General features: G+C 37.0%; 2 protein-coding genes across 3 annotated transcripts in view; one reads left to right on the forward strand and one right to left on the reverse strand.

Annotated features, from left to right (window-relative positions):
- The window catches only part of YAE1 (YAE1 maturation factor of ABCE1), a 967894-nt gene that overhangs the window by 232596 nt on the left and 716438 nt on the right, over positions 1 to 18860 (forward strand). The gene's annotated exons all lie outside the window — the stretch shown is intronic.
- The window catches only part of VPS41 (VPS41 subunit of HOPS complex), a 229229-nt gene that overhangs the window by 125443 nt on the left and 84926 nt on the right, over positions 1 to 18860 (reverse strand). For both annotated transcript variants that reach the window (XM_050783300.1, XM_050783299.1), the window contains one exon: positions 12490 to 12567. In XM_050783300.1, the coding sequence (XP_050639257.1) occupies positions 12490 to 12567 (78 nt within the window). The remainder of the gene's footprint in view (positions 1 to 12489; positions 12568 to 18860) is intronic.

Genomic DNA, 18860 nt, shown 5'->3' on the forward strand with positions numbered 1-18860 from the left:
GAATTCCTGTCCTCACCTAGGTCCTTAGGTATAGGCCCAGGAGTGGAGCCCTAGCCAGAGACATGCTCTTCTCTTCCCAGAACTTCCTTGCCCGCCTTCCGTATCATATCTTTACAACTTTGTAGGAGCAAATACAATTTTCCCTTAGAAGACACAAAAAACACAAACTATAAATGAGAAGACTGATACGTATTTACTGCATTAAAATAAAAAATTTCTGAACCTACAACACCATAAATGGGAAACTGAAAGATAAGCCCACAGACTAGCAGACATTTGTCACTCTTCAAATAAGAAGTTGTGTCCAGACTTTCTATACCTTCCAACCTGGAGAACAGCTCCCAATTCCCTGGCACAGCACCAGGATCTGGTATTGATCAGACTTTTAAATGCTTTGCCAAGTTGATGGGTATAAAATGGTACCATATTGTCTTACTTCACATTTCCCTTATTATTCTGTGATTACTATAGAAATCAAGGATATTTTCACACGGCTACCGGGCATTTGGTGTTCTTCTGAGAACCGCCTGTTCATGTCATTTGCCCAATTTCATTCTGAGTTGTTTGGGTTTTCCTTATGGATCTGTAAGAGTTCCTTATGTAAGTAACATTTTAACAAAAATATATATACTCTTAACACTTGGTACAAACACCTTCTAATTAAGCTTTTAAAGAACTTAAAGATCAAAACAAGTGCACAAGCAAATGAAAAAAGTTCAGATTTAAAATATTAATAATTCAGTGTGAAATTGAATGTTTTCCTAAAAGCAAATCATAGGATTTTATTTAATAATAGGAAGACTGGTAAGTGTTAAATTTGACTTGGTAGCGACTTAATTCTTCTGATTTTGAGTCATCACATGAGCCACCCCGATCAATGTTATTTCTGCTTATAAGCAATGAACTCCTTAATTACAAATCAATTTAGAACTTTACACATATACTGGCAAAGTATATAAACTAACAATTCTCAAGAGTAAACAGCCTCATTAGGAACCAGAAAAATACAAACTAAATTGACAAATTCCCATTTTCTAGAAATCCAAGCAGCAATGAATTTTCAAATAATAACAGCCAATGTTGGTGATGAGATACAATGATAAACAGACTGCTGGTGGGAACATAATTTCGGTGTAACCTAACTGCAGGGAAATGTAGCAATCTGCAATAGAACCCTAAAAATGTTTACAGCATCTGTCCAGGTGATTTCCATAGAATTTATTCGAAGGAAAGAGTCAGTAACAATATCCCAACCCCACCCAAAGATTTCACATCACTCACTATGTGTACGGGACACTGAAAAGTTGGTTCCTGGGCAGCTTAAAGCAGTAACAAACCTGCTTTTTTCTGTAAGAAACTCCTTCTATATGATTAGGTTAGGACTCACACACATGTCTGCCACCAAGCAACGAAGAGAGCCCTGAGTAATATATTAATCTTTTTTCCACATCAGTAAAATGAAATCAGATTTTTAGACTATCCCACAGGGCATTTAGTTCTTTTCCTCTGAGATGAAACTCCAGGCAACCACTGATCTGCTTTCTGTGACTACAGATTTGTTTGCATTTTCTAGAATGTTATCTAAATGCAAATATTATAATATGTAGCCTTTTGAATCTGCCTTCTTTTACTTAACACTATAGAGCTGATATTCATCCATACTTAGCACGTATCAATAGTTCATTCTTTTTTATTGTGAGTTGAATGGCCATTGTTTGGATACACCACATTTTGTCTACCCATTCACCTGCAAATGGACATATATACTGTTTCCACTTTGGGATTATTACAAACAAAACTGATATGAATATTTATGTAGAAATCTTTATAGGTGTATATGTGTTCATTTCCTAAGTTTGAAAGGCTGGACTGTATGATAGGTATATGTTTCATGTTTCAAAATTTTGCCAAACTGTTTTCCAAAGTTGTTATGCTATCGTACATCCACCAGCAATGTATGAGAATTCTAGTTCCTCCACATGCTCACCAATACTTGGTATGATTCGTCTTTGTAATTTCAGCCATTCTAAAGGTATATTTAGTGGTATGAATTATTCCATTTTAATTAGTTTTAATATGATTTTTTTCCTTGCTATAAATTAAACTTAAAAAAAAGTCAAAGTGTTAAGATTTAATAGCTGCCCATGGAAATAACGAAATTCATCTTAATAGAAATATAAAATAAAGATTGGGCAACCAAATGACAAGAATGTTGTGGAAGTATAGTCGCACCAGAACAATATGATTCAACTTCTGGGTAACAAGGTTGTGCGTTTTCATTTGCCATGGACCCTCAGCTCATGTAACCTGAGCATGCCCAGATGAACCAAGCATGCAACCACAGGGGGAATCTAAGAGCAGGATGAATTAAGAAGTGAACACCACACAACAGGATCCAGGATCCAATCAGATGGAGCTCTAGCATTACCCCAAGGCAGAATCCTGTCAGATCAGGCCTCCCAGCATCACCTCATTGCAAGATCCAATCAGATCACACCTCATTACCCTATGCTTATAAAACCTGACCCAGTCCCCAGCTTCGAGAGACACTGCTTTGAGAACTATCCCTGGTGTTCTCCTTACTTGTTACAACCAATAAAATCCCTTTACTAAATACTAAATCTTACTAAATCTCCTTGGTTGTGGTCATTGATACCTAGCCCAGCAATCAAACCAACCTGTTGTGTGGGTAACAAGAACTTCATGTCTTGAGTGGACAGATGAAAAATATCCATTAAGTATTCATCTATCCTAATATATCATAATCCTATTAAATGAAAAACATTAGGAATTATAGCCAAATAAATAAGTTCTAGAGAAGGTGACTCAAACAAAGCTACTCAAACAGAAAAACAGAGCTTGTTTAAGAAAGAAGCATACACTATCATTTTGAAATATACCCTGTCATGGTTCCCAGAGACTAAGAAGTCTATTATTAACAAAACAAACTCAAGGTATAAATTATTTGTTGTTAAACCATATGCACAGACACTCAAACCCTATTCACATACAAAGCCCCTGCCTTCTAGTCCCTGACATCTGATTTACCATCATCCTTCTGGTTCATTTAGTTCCCTAAATACCCTGAACTCCAAAGTCAGTCACCACAAAGACACTCCCCTGAAATCACTCCATTCTTTTTCCTTTGGTCCTTTGGCGAAACCTGCCAAATAATTTGCTCCCATTGCATCTCACCATCCATTCTCTCCTCTCCACTCCCTTATTCTCAAGATACTACTAGATAATTAACACAATATATATGAAGATAAAAAGTCCATGGTAAATGTTCCTCACCCTTTGGTGATTCCCTGTTTCATAAGAAGAATGTTATCACTGTCTTAACTCCACTATAACAACCTGGAAAATGCACATGCATCTTTCCAGATTCACCTCAAATTTCACTTTCTACAGGTTCCCCATCTCCCACTTACAAAGGTGGAGACTCCTCCCCTAGGTCTACGTCTTATTCATAATCCTTTTAAAGCTCTTACTTTGCAATGATGGCCTTGAACCCCAAAGAACGAAGCACCAGAACTGAGAGTACCCTGTACTGAAGAATGAAATCCAAAGGCTTCAGACAACTAAGCCCCAGTCTACTACCCAATTCAGAGTCATGTTCCACAAAGTTAAAATTACTTTAACCCTGACTTTGAAATATGTGAAATACCAGGGTAATTTCATTCAGTGAAGGAGCATTTTCAATTTTAGCTATTTAAGGCATATTCGCCTAAATGGAGTTACCATTAAAGGGTCAGACATTAAAACATTCTGTAAGTATGACACTTTACTCTAAAAGAGAGAAGCATCCTTAATTCTGACCATGTTTTCTTAGCCACTTTGGTGCATAGAAGCCATCAAAATTATCGAGCTATCTATAAATACTTAACCCACAAACTTGAGATTTTTTTTATGCATCAAAATTATCGAGCTACCTATAAATACTTAACCCACAAACTTGAGATTATTTTTTAATGCAGACAACTGGAAATATGACTTGCCTTGGCATCATTCATCAGAAGTTACAATGATTTCCATTTAAGTAATTCTCAATTCCTTTGACACATCTCTTATCACTCAAAATATGGAGTTCAAATATAGAAAACAAGTTCTTTAAACACACAAGAATCTGAGACCTGTCAATCAGTCTTAAACAAGTATTACAGGCACTGGCACATTTGAGCCAACAATGAACCACTTTGATCATATCAAAAAGATACATGCCCTGCTTGTCAATTAATGATGTCACATCTAGAACAGCATACTACAGATGGTATTTGCTTCAGGTCGATAAGTGAGTACCATTAGACCAAGAGTAGAGCATGGTTCTTTGTTCAAGGATACACAGCTTAAGTTTATAGATCTGCTCCAAAGATTCTTCCAATGAATAGTCACCCAGCATCACACTGGCCACATTATGAATAAGCCCAAAACAGTTAGGCTGTTTAGGGGAATAATGAATGTATGGCATCTGTATTAACTGTCAAAGAGATGGTCATGCCCAAACAATTTCCTATAATGTACACACAATAATCCTGATTATGGGAGAGGAAAGTATAAAAAAACCTTGATTATCTGGAAAATAGTCTAAATATGTGAAACTTTGCAAATTTGGAACTATGGATTAGTTCAGCCAACTTCCATCAATTTCTTATTTCTATCAGTTCACTAGCTTTTATGCTGAGCACTGATGATGCAGAGATAAATTACACAAACCGTCCTCAGGAAATTAGCATTCTATGGGGAAAATGACATTGAGGCAAATAATTGTGACAAAAGTACCGTATGTTCAAGAAGTGGAGAAAAAAAAAAAGGAAAGTGGAGGTAACACAAAGAAGGAGATGGTTAAGCCATGTAAAGGATAAAAAAAAAAAGTGGGCTGGGCGTGGTGGCTCACACCTGTAATCCCAGCACTTTGGGAGGCCGAGGCGGGCGGATCATGAGGTCAAGAGATTGAGACCATCCTAGCCAACATGGTGAAACCCTGTCTCTACTAAAAATATGAAAATTAGCTGGGCATGGTGGCACACACCTGTAGTCCCAGCTACTCAGGGAGGCTGAGGCAGGAGAATTGCTTGAACCTGGGAGGCAGAGGTTGCAGTGAGCCGAGATCACGCCACTGCACTCCAGCCTGGTGACAGACTGAGACTCTGTCTCAAAAAAAAAAAAAAAAAAAGGTGTTTGTGTTGTGAATATTAAAAATGCAATTTAAGCAGCTTAAAGGAACACTGAATCTTCAGGATTATACTGTCAAAGAGAGAGGAGAGAAGGAAGATGAGCATTTCTTTTGCTGAAACATGAAAAGAGAGATGGGTGATCCTCCAAACACTCATATATTAATCCAGAGGAAAGAGAAAAGAGGAGCTGATTTATATTAGAAATAAATTCTTCTAAGTCAAAGAAAGCAACAAAAGGTCAGGAGTACAGTCCAAAAGATGGTTGAGTTCCAAAGTCCAGGGAGAAAAATGAAACCATCATCACTCATAGATGAGGAACCAGTCACAAAAACATGTTTTGATACTTAAGTTAGGGAAGTGCCCTAATAAGACTGTCTCGCTACGTAACAGAGGTCTTGAATGTACAAGGAGATAAGGGTGGAAGAGTAGTGGGCATGGAATACATAACCAGAACAGCTCAAGCCCAATTTACATCACACTTCTTCCCTGGTACGTTTTATACCTGGAATGATCTTTTAAAGTCTCTTTAGCTTCTACGCTTTCATGACTTTACACATTACCCATAGCAACTAGAAAAGGTATAAGTATATATTAAAAACTTAAATACTGCTAAATATAAGGGTTACTTTCCAAAAGTAAGATTTAAGACTTTTATCTTATATTAGCCAGCTTGAACTGCCATAACAAAATATCACACAGTGGCTTAAACAACAGAAATTCTCTTAGTTTTGGAGGCTGGAGGTCCTCAATCTGCCAGTATGGTCACATTCTGGTGAGAGTTCTCTTCCTGGCTTGCAGACAGCCTTCTTGATGTGTCCTTACATGGCCAGCAGGAAAGGGGAGGAAGGGAAGGTCTCTCCTGTCTCTTCTTATATGGGCACTAATCTCATCTTGAGGACTCCACCCTCATGACTTCATCTAAATTGTTTCAACTTGTTTTTGTTTTTAAGAGACAGAGTCTTGCTCTGTCACCCAGGCTAGAGTGTGCAGTGGTGCAATCATAACTAACTGCAGCCTGGAACTCCTGGGCTCAAGTGATCCTCCCGCCATAGCCTCCTGAGTTTACACCATGCCTGGCCCTCATCTAAAATTTAATTACCCCCCAAGTCTCCAATTCTAAATACCATCACACTGGGGGTTAGGACTTCAACACATGAATTAGGAGGTGGGGAACAATTCAGTCTGCAGTAGCTCTCAGTATGAAATTTCTAATTATACATCCAATGGGCAAGTGAAGGTGGAATAATACAGAGGAGAACAGAGAACTGGCTCCCAGAGGCCTTCCTGAAAGGTAGTAACAGAAAATCACCAGTTCCATGGCTTTGTTTCAAAACAATATTACCAGCCAATATATACTTACTGGATACCAAATAGCACCAGAGAAAAGAGAAAGGTGAGGAAGAGGAGAGGATTATACCAGGAGACATGAAAACTATCCTCCAAGACTTCAAATATGAATGTGAGGCTGGTACTGACACTATGAGGGGCCACACTACAAGTGAAATAGTAATAATACAGGAGTTTAGAGGAAGAAAACACCTCAGGGTTACAATCCAGGGGAGGTACTTTGCAGAAAGAATGGAGATTCACAGAAGTGCATTCTAGAGAGAAAAGAAGTGATCAAAAGCTTAGAAACAAGCATGCCCACGGCAAAATTTAGAAGGTGGTGAACAGATAAAAATTACTAGAGGGGAAGAAATTAAAACTAAGATTAGAAAGGTGGGTTTCACCAAATGACCAGGGTCTGGAATGCTTAGCTAGATAGTTAGGACTTGATGTGGGAAGTAACAAAGAACTCTGAAATGTTCTCAGAGACACAACCGTTAGATGGACAGAAGTCTGTGTTTTTACTAGCACATGAACATGAAAGGTGTGAGCAACTAAGGAATACAGTCTGTTAGTTTAATCTCAAATCAAAAACAGGAATAGAAATACTAATAGATTCTGCTAGCTGACAAGGTGAATCATCATCCCACCTCTGCCTCAAGAGATTAATTTCAAAAATGTGATATTTATCTTAACACAAAATGCCCACTAAGCTCCTGTTTTGTTTTAATCCCCTTTTTTTCATAATCATCCATTATATAAATATTTATATAATGTCTCTTACCATAGTGCCTTACAGCAAAACCTCATCATTTTCTATTTCTAGCAAAGAAAGAAAAACACATAAAGGTAAACAGTAGAAATTTATGTTTGATCAGCAAGTTTTTTGCTCTCTCACTAGCACACTTAAAGGAATAAATATTTAAAACACATGGCCTAATGCTCCTAAATATTTAACAAAGACATGGCATAATAATTTGATCATTGCTTCAAACTAAGTACCCTTAATTAACAAGTTTTTAATTAAAATGCTTAAATAAATTGGAGGCTATTAAAGAAAAAGTAACTACAATTATGCACTTCATAACAACGTTTTGGTCAACAAGAGACCACATATACCCACTGTTGACTAAAAAGCCAAATTGTAAAATACTCTAAGAGATTTATTCTGAGCCAAATGTAAGGACCATGACCCATAATAAAGCTCAAGGGATCCTCAGAAATGTGCCCAAGGTGGCTGGGTTACAGCTTGATTTTACATGTTTTAGGGAGACCTAAGACATCAATCAATACATGTGAGGTACACATTGGTTTGGTCCAGAAAAACCAATGGTTTGGGACAATTCAAAGAGGAGATGAGAGGAAAGAGGGATGTTTACAAGTCATAGATTCAAAGATGTTCTGATTGGCAACTGCTTGAAAGAGTTATCACTAGAAAGAATCAGCAGAAAGGCATATCTGAGTTAAGATAGGGAATTGTGAAGACCAAGGTTCTTACTATGCAGAAGAAGTCTCATAGGTGGCACCCTTAGAGGTAACACATGACAAATGTTTCCTATTCAGACCTTGAAGCTACTCTCTTCAGGATCAGAAAAAGACCCGGAAAGGGAAGGGGATTCTCTACAGAATGTAAATTTTCCCCAAAAGAGACAGCTTGACACAGCTCTTTCAAAATATGTCAAAGAAATATATATTAGAGTAAAATACTTGGACTTCTTTCAGGGCCTGCTATCTGTCACGTGATGCCATATTAGAGTCAGGTTGGAATTTGGTATCTTATTTCCTTTCACACTACAAAGAGTTCTGTTTTGTCAGTCTTAAGATCTCTGTCTTAATGTTAATGCTGGGCAGTTGTGCCTGAATTCCAAAAAGAAGAGAATATCATGAGGCATGTCTGAATCCCCATTCCCATCATGGCCTGAACCAGTTTTCCACGAATCCTGAGAGGAGGAGTTCATTCAGTAGACTGAGAAGCTTAGAATTTTATTTTTGGTTTACATCATAGACTACAGTGGTCCCATAAGACTGTAATGCTTTACAAGCTATCTTTTCCTAAATATTTAGATAAAAAAACATTATAACGGAGCTGGAAAATTTCTATCACTCTGTGTCATTGCAGTCTAGTAACACCACAGCACAACACATTACTCATGTGTCTGTGATGATGCTAGTGTAAACAAACCTAGTGAGCTGCCACTCATGTAAAGTCTAGCACACACAATTATGTACTACATAACACTTTATGATGACAATAAATGACTGTGTTGCTGGCTTATGTATTTACTATACTATACTTCTTATCGGTATTTAGAATACATCCCTCCTACTTATAAAAAAAGAAGTCACCTGTAAAACAGCCTCACGCAGGTCCTTCTGGAGGTATCAGGAAGAAGGCATTGTTATCACAGGAGATGACAGCTCCATGTGCATTACTGCCCCTGAAGGCCTTCCAGCAGGACAAAATGCGGAGGTGGATATTGAAGATCCTGACCCTGGGTAGGCCTAGGCTAATGTGTGTGTTTGTATCTTCATTTTTAACAAAAAGTTTTAAAAGTAGAAAAGAAAAAAAAAGACTAAATAGAAAAGAGTTTATAAAATAAATATATAAAGAAATATTTTGTACAGCTGTACAATGTGCTTGCTTTAAGCTGTGCTATTATAAAGCCAAAATTTTTAAAATTAAAAAGCTTATAAAGTAAAAAAAGTTACAGTAAGCTAAGCTTAATATGTTAGTGGAGAAAGAAAATGTTTAAATAAATTGAGTTTAGCTCAAGTGTACCGGATGAATAATGTCTACAGCAGTACTGTCCTAAGCCTTCACATTCACTCACTACTCCTTTATTGACTCACCCAGAACAACTTCCAGTCCTGTAAGTTCCATTCATGGTAAGTCCCTTATACAGATGTATCATTCATTTGTCATCTTATATACCATATTTTTATGGTATCATTTCTATATTTAGGTATCCTTAAAGGCACAAATACTTGCCATTGTGTTCCAATTGCCTAAGGTATTCAGGACAATAATATGCTGTACAAGTTTGTAGTCTAGGAGCAACAGGCTATACCATACAGCCTAAGTGTATAGTAGGCTGTACAATCTAGATCTGTGTAAGTAGAGGCTATGATGTCCACATAATAACAAAATTGCCTAACGCCACATTTCTCAGAATGCATCCCACTGTTAAGCGACGCATGATTATACTATGATTAATGTGGTTATATGGGCATAAATATTGTGGGAATTTAGAAGGAATCTAAGATTCTGTAAGAATTCTGAAGTCACGTTATTTTACTCTGTGAGTTAAGTAAAACTGCTTTAGCAATTAAGTTTTGAGTTAACATAAAGCTATATCTAGAAATAATCTCAAAAAACCATTTATGGCCAAAGTGTTTGAATTAACATATGCTGAATATTCTTTCAAATATTCTGAAAACTGAGGATTAATATGCATAATAAAGTATCACTCTAGCAGTTGTCACTCTTCATTAACAAAAGATGGCTGTACAAAACAGAATCCTGTCAACCTTCTTATGTAACTTTAGAATATACAGCCATGGGAATAACCTCAGTGTCATGATTGATGTACAAAATGATCTCTGAACAGGATATCAACCTAGGAAGTTTACTATTATTCAGAATTAAGTAGCAGAAAGGGGTTGCTTCAACAAACCAGGATAATGCGAGCACTGCTCAAGCTCAACCAAAGACATGCACACATGTATAGGTGTTTGTGCAAGTATGTGCGTGTTATTGAGGAACAATTTATATAAAGTAGAAAGATCTCAAATGATAGCTTAGTGATTTTTACATATGTAGATCATGAGAAAACCACCAAGACAGTATTTTCAGCCCTCCAGAAGACTCTTCTGTGCTCCCTCCCAGGTCAAACCATTATTTGAACTCTATTGCTATAATTTAGTTTTGCTTTTTCTTGACGACCATATAAAAGCTATCATACCACATGAACATATTTGGGTCTGGCTTCTTTGGCTGAACATTAAGTCTATGAAATTAATCTATCAATAGTTTGTTCTTTTCAATTTGCTAAGAATGCACCACAATTATCCATTCTACTATTGACGGACATTTGAGTTGTTTCTAGTTTGAGGCTATTATGAATTAAACTATTATTAACAAACTGTTTTTTGTGTGGACATATGCACTGCATGTATTTTTATTGAATATGTACTTAGGAGTGCAAACTGCCAGGTCATTAGGCAGACAGACGCTTGGCTGCAGTAGATTCTGCCAATGATCACGAAGAAGCCATGGCCTAAGGAGAACTTTCAAAAACAGACTATCAACTTCTTCAGTAAGGTAAACAAACACACAAAAATAGCACCAAACTATCTTCCTCCCTTGCCAAATAAAAGGTGCAAAGCTATAGAGAGCTTCATTTTCAAAGATGTCATATAGTCAGGACTGAAAAAAGAATTGAAGACAGATTTGTACAAATTTATGGATATCATAAATTACCTGAAAGAGGATGGATGTAGGATATACTCGACATAAAACAGACATGAGAGAAGATATAACTGAAGGCTTATATGGAACAGATACAAGGACTGACTTTTGGCAATGGAACCAATGGTATATGCCCATGAACCTTTTGGCAATGGAACCAATGGTATATGCCCATGAACCTTAGCAAGCAAACACTGCAATTTCTATTTAATATGAAAAAGACAGAAGCAGAGTGTCAGGGACTCATGTAATGGGAGCAGGAAATTTGAGAAACTATACAGCCAATCTTTTTAAAGGTGAGGGGGCATGCACAATGCCACAAAAACGAGCCCTGGCCCAGTACCAGGTACACATTTTAATGGATGGCAACTGAAAGGCCAAATGCTTTGGTCATCAAGAAGCATGTCCAGTGTCCAGGGGGAAGATGAGGGAGAGTCAAAAGTATATTCCTCTTACCTCAAAGGGATTTGCCTGATGCATCAGTATGATTAGAGCACATAATTCCCTGTCTGTGCTGCTCCAAAGATTGTCCTCATTCCAGGGTTCTATTTCTTTTTAGCAAAACAAGGCATCCCTTTTCCTTTCCCACACAATGTGTCAGCTTTAGAAACTGTAATCTCCTTTCTAAACTACATCAATAGATGGATCTTTTGACAAGTGCTGATGCTTTCTTCAAAAAAGTAGTAATGAGCACCTTTACCCCGAAATGAGCACCTTTTTCATACCAAACGGTTGTGTCATATTTACACAACCATGGAAGTTCTTGACACCTTTAAGGTACACCTTACACACCAAAATCAAGCTTCAAATTCAATAGTATCTTCATCCTCAATGATTCCAAAGCACAATTAAAAAAGAAAGCCTGGTTCTTTGCTTTCAATCAATATAATCCCCTAAGAGTCCAAGCATCAAAAGAGTCACATAAAATATTTTCTTTGTATATTTAGAAGAGATAAACTGATTCAGCAAGGTGATCAATCAACTTTCAATTACATTTGGCATCTCAATAAGAAGACAGGGCATGTACTTACAACTGACATTAGTCACTAAATGAGGGGGTTCATACTTTAAGGATTCCACAAACTTCCAGAGTATGTAAATTTGCACTATTATTCACTAACAACGCAGCAATTTTTCTTTTAACAACAATTCATCTAGACATTCTACACTGTCACAATTTTAAAAGAACACAGAAGTATTCTAAATGCCCGAAATTAGCCAAATAGATGACTATAATTAAGAATTTGCAATTAAATAGATGTATAGATTTTTACATGGAGTTTGCATATAATAGATACCCGGTCAAAATACATAATGCATGTATCTAGACCCCTTTCTTTATAAGTTCACCTTTAGGTTTTTAGACTACATTATAAAGTTCAATTTTATACTCTTAGAACTCTGACTGAATTAATAAAGATCCTCTTTATGCTATTAAAACAAACTGGTAAACCAATATTCTAAAACACAAATACTTAACATGAAGTTTAGCTCATACATTATTTTATACAGAATACTTACTACATCAAACTTCTGAGTGATGTTCCCCTGGACATCAAGTAAATAAACCTTGCCATAATGTGTGCCCAATGCCAAAAACTGTAAGAAGAACAAAGGGGCCAGTTAATTAATTAATAATACTATTAATACACAAGTAGTAATAAAACCATTTTTAAAGACAAGACGCTTAATGTATAAATGATCTGCAATGTCTCAGAAGATATGCATTCCTTGGAGAAGGCTTATTTCCAGCTTCAGGGAAATAACAGAACAGGGCCTATTTTATTGTGATAGTGCAAGCCAGCTGTCAGAATGACTCACGAGGACCCTCATCTACTGACAACTAATGGTGTGTATGCAGTCTATACACAATGCCTGATGGACTGAGGCAGTAAATTAAAAATGCAGCGGTGAAAACACGACCAACCTACAGTTGAACTCAAAGTGAGAAGAGAATGATTCAGAAACTCCCCCTAATTTATGGCAAATGTGTAAATCAGTGCTATCGCTTAAGCTGCACACATACGCAAACAACAAATTATTTTTTCAAATGGAAAATCCATGCCATATTGAGAAACCGAAAATCTCAGGTGTACTCATACCATCAGTTAGCTTTAGGATGCTTCTATAAAAGTTAATGTGTAATGTTGAGTGTTAGTGTTTATATTATCATGCAAAATAAAAACCCCTTTTGTGTCATAAAATAACTGTTGAGCTACATATTCATTTTATGTCGTAACTCCTACTGTTTCTTTAATTATCTGAACTAACCTTAAATAAACCGGAAGAAACTTTAGGACTACCTATAATATGACATGAGAGTTTTCTCCCTTTTTATTTATTTCAGCATTACTCAAATAGTCCAAAATTCTCTGTATTTCATTGCATGTGAGCATGCTTCCTTGCAACCCATAATGAAACGCTCAAATTTACAGGCACCACTAAGTGTTTCAGTCAAGCAGCACAATCTTTAAAAAATAACCTTACAGAAAGTCAAGATTTAAAAGGATTTATCAAAATGGAATTGCTTAAAATGAAATTTCAGTTCAGGCACTTAAAATATGAAGCTACATTAAAGACGAGTCACAAAAAGGGAAAGAAGGAGTTCATTAGAAATTCATCCCCTGCAATGCCTTTCACTCCTGCAAGGTTGCCTTTTTTCAGGAAGAAAAAAGTCCCCAGGGTAAAAAAATCAATACTGGTTAATAAAACATCAGGTGTGCAGACATAACTAGGTATGACGATTCCGCTGCACAGGCCTGCCTGAATGCACCAGGTGCCATGACGATTAGTCATCCAGGGCAGACAGCAAGCCTGGTGAAAACAGAATGCTTGGGCGCTGGAAGGGAAAGGGGAATAGGTAATTCTGGGGGGAAATTAGTCTGAATAGTTAAAACAAACAGGAATGCTTCCTCCAAAGCAAAAGAATGTTCTAATCAGAAATAGAGGACTCGAATGATTGTAATTTTACCGCTACAGTGACACTGACAATATTTAAATAGAAAAACACCACATATGATAAGAATTGAAAACAAACAATACTCCATTCTGAGGCTATCTGTGGTAAAAGAACGGGTCTTAAAAGCTCACTGCACCCCAAGTATTTCACGATATTGATTCTCCTCATAAATACTATATTTAGTTTGTTAGGAAAATAAGGGAGAAGGGAGCTTGGATCTTTAAAATGCTTTAATGCTGTCATTCTCTGACACCGCTGAAAAGGCCACTTTTGAACTTCTAATTACATTTTATTTTATGGAAGTTACAAGTTTTACGTAATTTACCCAAGTATATTAATCCCTTCTCTTCTTTTTTCTAAATTACTAATTTCATTCATTTAATCTTTAAAATAGAAATAAAACATAAAATAATTATTTTGACTTTAGTCTCATCCTAAAACTAAAACTATGTTAGAACATTTTGGAAAAAAAGATTCAGGGATTCTTTTGACAAGCTATCTTGTGCTAAGGAAAACATTTCATTATTAGATTAGATAAATCAGTGCTATCCATTTTTAGAAATATATACTCTTCAAAAAAAGGTTTAATAAGCCAATGAAAGTTATTTAACTACCAATATTATGGATGAGTCGTATTTTCATCATTTACTAATACTTTCCACTACTTAAAATAAAACAAAAAATGCAAAATGGCCACAAATGTGACAACATAAATACAAATTCTCCAATTTTACCCACCTTCCAGCCATTAAAAGCTGAACTTTTGTAACTACTGAGTTTTGTTTCTTTTTTTTAACCTGAATGTACTTAAAATTCAGGATGGGCAAAGAATAAATATAATATCACTAGACCCTTTCATGTTTAATTACAGAAACTTGACTCATTTTCTATACTACCAGATTGGGCATCATCCACTAAGCACAACTGCTTTTACCTTAAACTTCATGTAAGTAACTTAAGTAACTGATATATGTACATCCATAAAGATTGGACTTTATGTAACGAAACAAGTAGAAAAGGTGATAAGCAGTCCTTTGGACATTGCAAAGGAAACAAGAAGTAGACCATTTTAAATCTGGTCAACTGTCTAATATCATCTACCTTCACATAGTGTTTTATAGTATTCAAAGCATTACAGCAGGGAGTGCCTTCAATTACACATGAGGAAGTAAGTTCAGAAAGTTGATAAGACTTCCCAGGAAACAGTCGATGAGTAGCAGAATTAGGGCCAGAATTAAAAGCTAAAACACTCAACTGGATCAGAATCCTCTTAAATAGAAACATGGACTTCAGATAAAGAGTGCATGTTCTAAAAGTTAGCATTGATTACAGTTCCCAACCATCAGGCTCTTTGGCAAAGTTGGTTTAAGTACAATGTTAATAAAGTTTGACCTCTAGGCAGGCAAACTTTGTTCTCCATTTCATCCATTCACTGGTTCATTCGACAAATGCACAAAAAACATTACAATATGGTTAGATAATAACCAAGTGTGACTTAAAAGGATTATGGTAAAATGAGGGAAACAGACATAAAAATTTAATTACAATTAAATTTAAAGAGAATGCTTAAAATGGAAGTATCTCTAAGACCCTATGGAACATAGTATTTGACAGCTGTGCTGAACTTTAAAAAAGAAATTAGAAAATAGACACTAAGGCAGACAGGGTAGGCTTGTAGTAAAAACAATTTTAGGCAGAGTGGATACAACTTGCTCAAAGGCACGGAGACACATAAAATGCAGAACAAAGTCCAGAAATTATGGATGACACATCTAATTCATGCCCAGGGAAGAGACAGGTGATAAGGTTGAAAGGTCAGCTAATAAGAGGCATTCAAATATTTATGGAGAGATGAAAGGCAGGAAAGTAGAGGAAATCAGGGTGGGAAGGCCCAAATAATTAAGTCATCAGGAAGCCAATAAAGAATTCTAAGAAGGAGGATTACATGATCAGGTTGAGGTTTCTGGAAGATTACTTTAGTAGAATGTTATGAACAGACTAGGGTGAAAGCAAATCTGAAGTAAAATAGACGAGTTCGCAGTTATGTGCATTAGTTCCCAGGAAAAAATAAAGAATACCTGAACAGAAGAGAAGGGCTCTGGACGTGTGTGGATCAAGCAGAATGGGGTGTGAGTAGAAACAGCCAAGTGTTGTAGCCAGAGCACCACACTTATGGCAGAAAGTGGTAAGACACAAGCCAATAACAGAGAGGGAGCAAGATCTTAGCATTAGATACAACATTAACGAGCTCAAGTCTTATTTCATAGTTGATGCAAAATCATACAAGAGTTTTAAAATCTGTATTTTCAGCAGATCATTCTGGCAACCAGGTGACAGATGGGTTTAAAGTAGAAAAATTAGAGGCACAAGAGATTCTTTTATTTACTATGTAGAGGCAGGAGAAGATAAGAGTCTAAGCCAGAGCAAGAGTAGTAAGAAAATCATCAGGACTTAGGAAACGGCTGAGTGAAAGGGAAGAAGGATTCATCTGTGGCTTAGGTGACAAAGGAGGTGGTGATGCCACCAAATGGGATAAAGAATAAAGATAGATGCAAGTTTAGAGGGAAATGAAAATGAATTCATTATGGACATGCTGAGGTTCAGGTAAAAAGACAAACAGCAGATAAAGATGTTTAAGAGGACCATAAGTAAATATGCATGCTATTCCAGTGAAGGTCAGTCTGCAGGTGGTCACAGAAATCCTGAGATTTAAAACCAAGATAAAGTACAAATTAAGAAGAAATGTGGATAATGGACCAAATCCTAGGAAAGCCAACATGTAAAGGAAAAGTGGAGGCAAAGAAAGGAAAGTGAAAGAAACAAAGGAATGTCACAAATGATCAAGAAAATAGGAAAAGAATGGTGTCACGATAAAGAAGTTTTTTTTTGTTTTTTTTTTTTTTTTTTTTTTTTTTTGAGACGGAGTCTCGCTGTGTCTCCCAGGCTGGAGTACAGTGGCGTGATCTCGGCTCACTGCAAGCTCCGCCTCCCGGGTTCACGCCATTCTCCGGCCTCAGCCTCCCAAGTAGCTGAGACTACAGGCGCCCGCCACCACGCCTGGCTAGTTTTTTGTATTTTTAGTAGAAATGTTAGCCAGGATAGGAACCTCGTGATCCACCTGAAAAGTGCTGGGATGTCACGATAAAGAAGTTTTGAGAAGAAAGGTGAGATCCAGAATTCAGAATCAGCAAAATGTCCATCAGCTGGTGAATGGATAGACAAAACATAGCATACCCATACAATAGAATACTATTCAGCAATAAAAAGGAATGAAGTACTGATACGTGCTACAACACGAATGAAGCTCAAAATCATTACATTAAGTGAAAGAAACCAGATACAAGAGATCAAATAATGTTGACTGCACTTACATGAAATACACAAAAATAGGCAACTCTATATAGATACAAGGTAGATTCCTGGTTACTTGGAGGTAGAATTAGGTACGCTCCATGACATAGTATGCATTGCTGGGAAACAAGGGAGGAAATGTGATGAAGTGAACAACAAAAGTGGACAAAAAGATTCACAAATAAGAGAAAGAAAATCTCCTGTAGGTGGCCGGGTGTGGTGGCTCACGCCTGTAATCCCAACACCTTGGGAGGCTCAGGCGGGTGGAACATTTGAGGTCAGGAGTTCAGGACCAGCCTGACCAATATGGTGAAACCCTGTCTCTACTAAAACTATAAAAATTTGCCAGGTGTAGTGGTGGGTGCCTGTAATCCCAGCTACTCAGGAGGCTGAGGCAGGAGAATTGCTTGAACCTGGGAGATGGAGGTTGCAGTGAGCCGAGATTGCGCCATTGTACTCCAGCCTGGGCAACAACAGTGAGACTCCATCTCAAAAGAAAAAAAAAGAACAAACAAATGGAAAAACATACCATGCTCATGGATAGGAAGAATCAATATCGTGAAAATTGCCATACTGCCCAAGGTTATTTATAGATTCAATGCCATCCCCATCAAGCTACCAATGAGTTTCTTCACAGAATTGGAAAAAACTGCTTTAAAGTTCATTTGGAACCAAAAAAGAGCCCGCATCTCCAAGACAATCCTAAGTCAAAAGAACAAAGCTGGAGGCATCACGCTACCTGACTTCAAACTATACTACAAGGCTACAGTAACCAAAACAGCATGGTACTGGTACCAAAACAGAGATATAGACCAATGGAACAGAACTGAGTCCTCAGAAATAATACCACACATCTACAGCCATCTGATCTTTGACAAACCTGAGAGAAACAAGAAATGGGGAAAGGATTCCCTATTTAATAAATGGTGCTGGGAAAATTGGCTAGCCATAAGTAGAAAGCTGAAACTGGATCCTTTCCTTACTCCTTATACGAAAATTAATTCAAGATGGATTAGAGACTTAAATGTTAGACCTAATACCATAAAAACCCTAGAGGAAAACCTAGGTAGTACCATTCAGGACATAGGCATGGGCAAAGACTTCATGTCTAAAACACCAAAAGCAACGGCAGCAAAAGCCAAAATTGACAAATGGGATTTCATTAAACTAAAGAGCTTCTGCACAGCAAAAGAAACTACCATCAGAGTGAACAGGCAACCTACAGAATGGGAGAAAATTTTTGCAATCTACTCATCTGACAAAGGGCTAATATCCAGAACCTACAAAGAACTCAAACAAATTTACAAGAAAAAAACAAACAACCCCATCAAAAAGTGGGCAAAGGATATGAACAGACATTTCTCAAAAGAAGACATTCATACAGCCAACACACACATGAAAAAATGCTCATCATCACTGGCCATCAGAGAAATGCAAATCAAAACCACAATGAGATACCATCTCACACCAGTTAGAATGGCGATCATTAAAAAGTCAGGAAACAACAGGTGCTGGAGAGGATGTGGAGAAATAGGAACACTTTTACACTGTTGGTGGGATTGTAAACTAGTTCGACCATTAT

Source organism: Macaca thibetana, chromosome 3 (genome assembly GCF_024542745.1).
Source record: "Macaca thibetana thibetana isolate TM-01 chromosome 3, ASM2454274v1, whole genome shotgun sequence".
NCBI classification, from domain to species: domain Eukaryota; kingdom Metazoa; phylum Chordata; class Mammalia; order Primates; family Cercopithecidae; genus Macaca; species Macaca thibetana.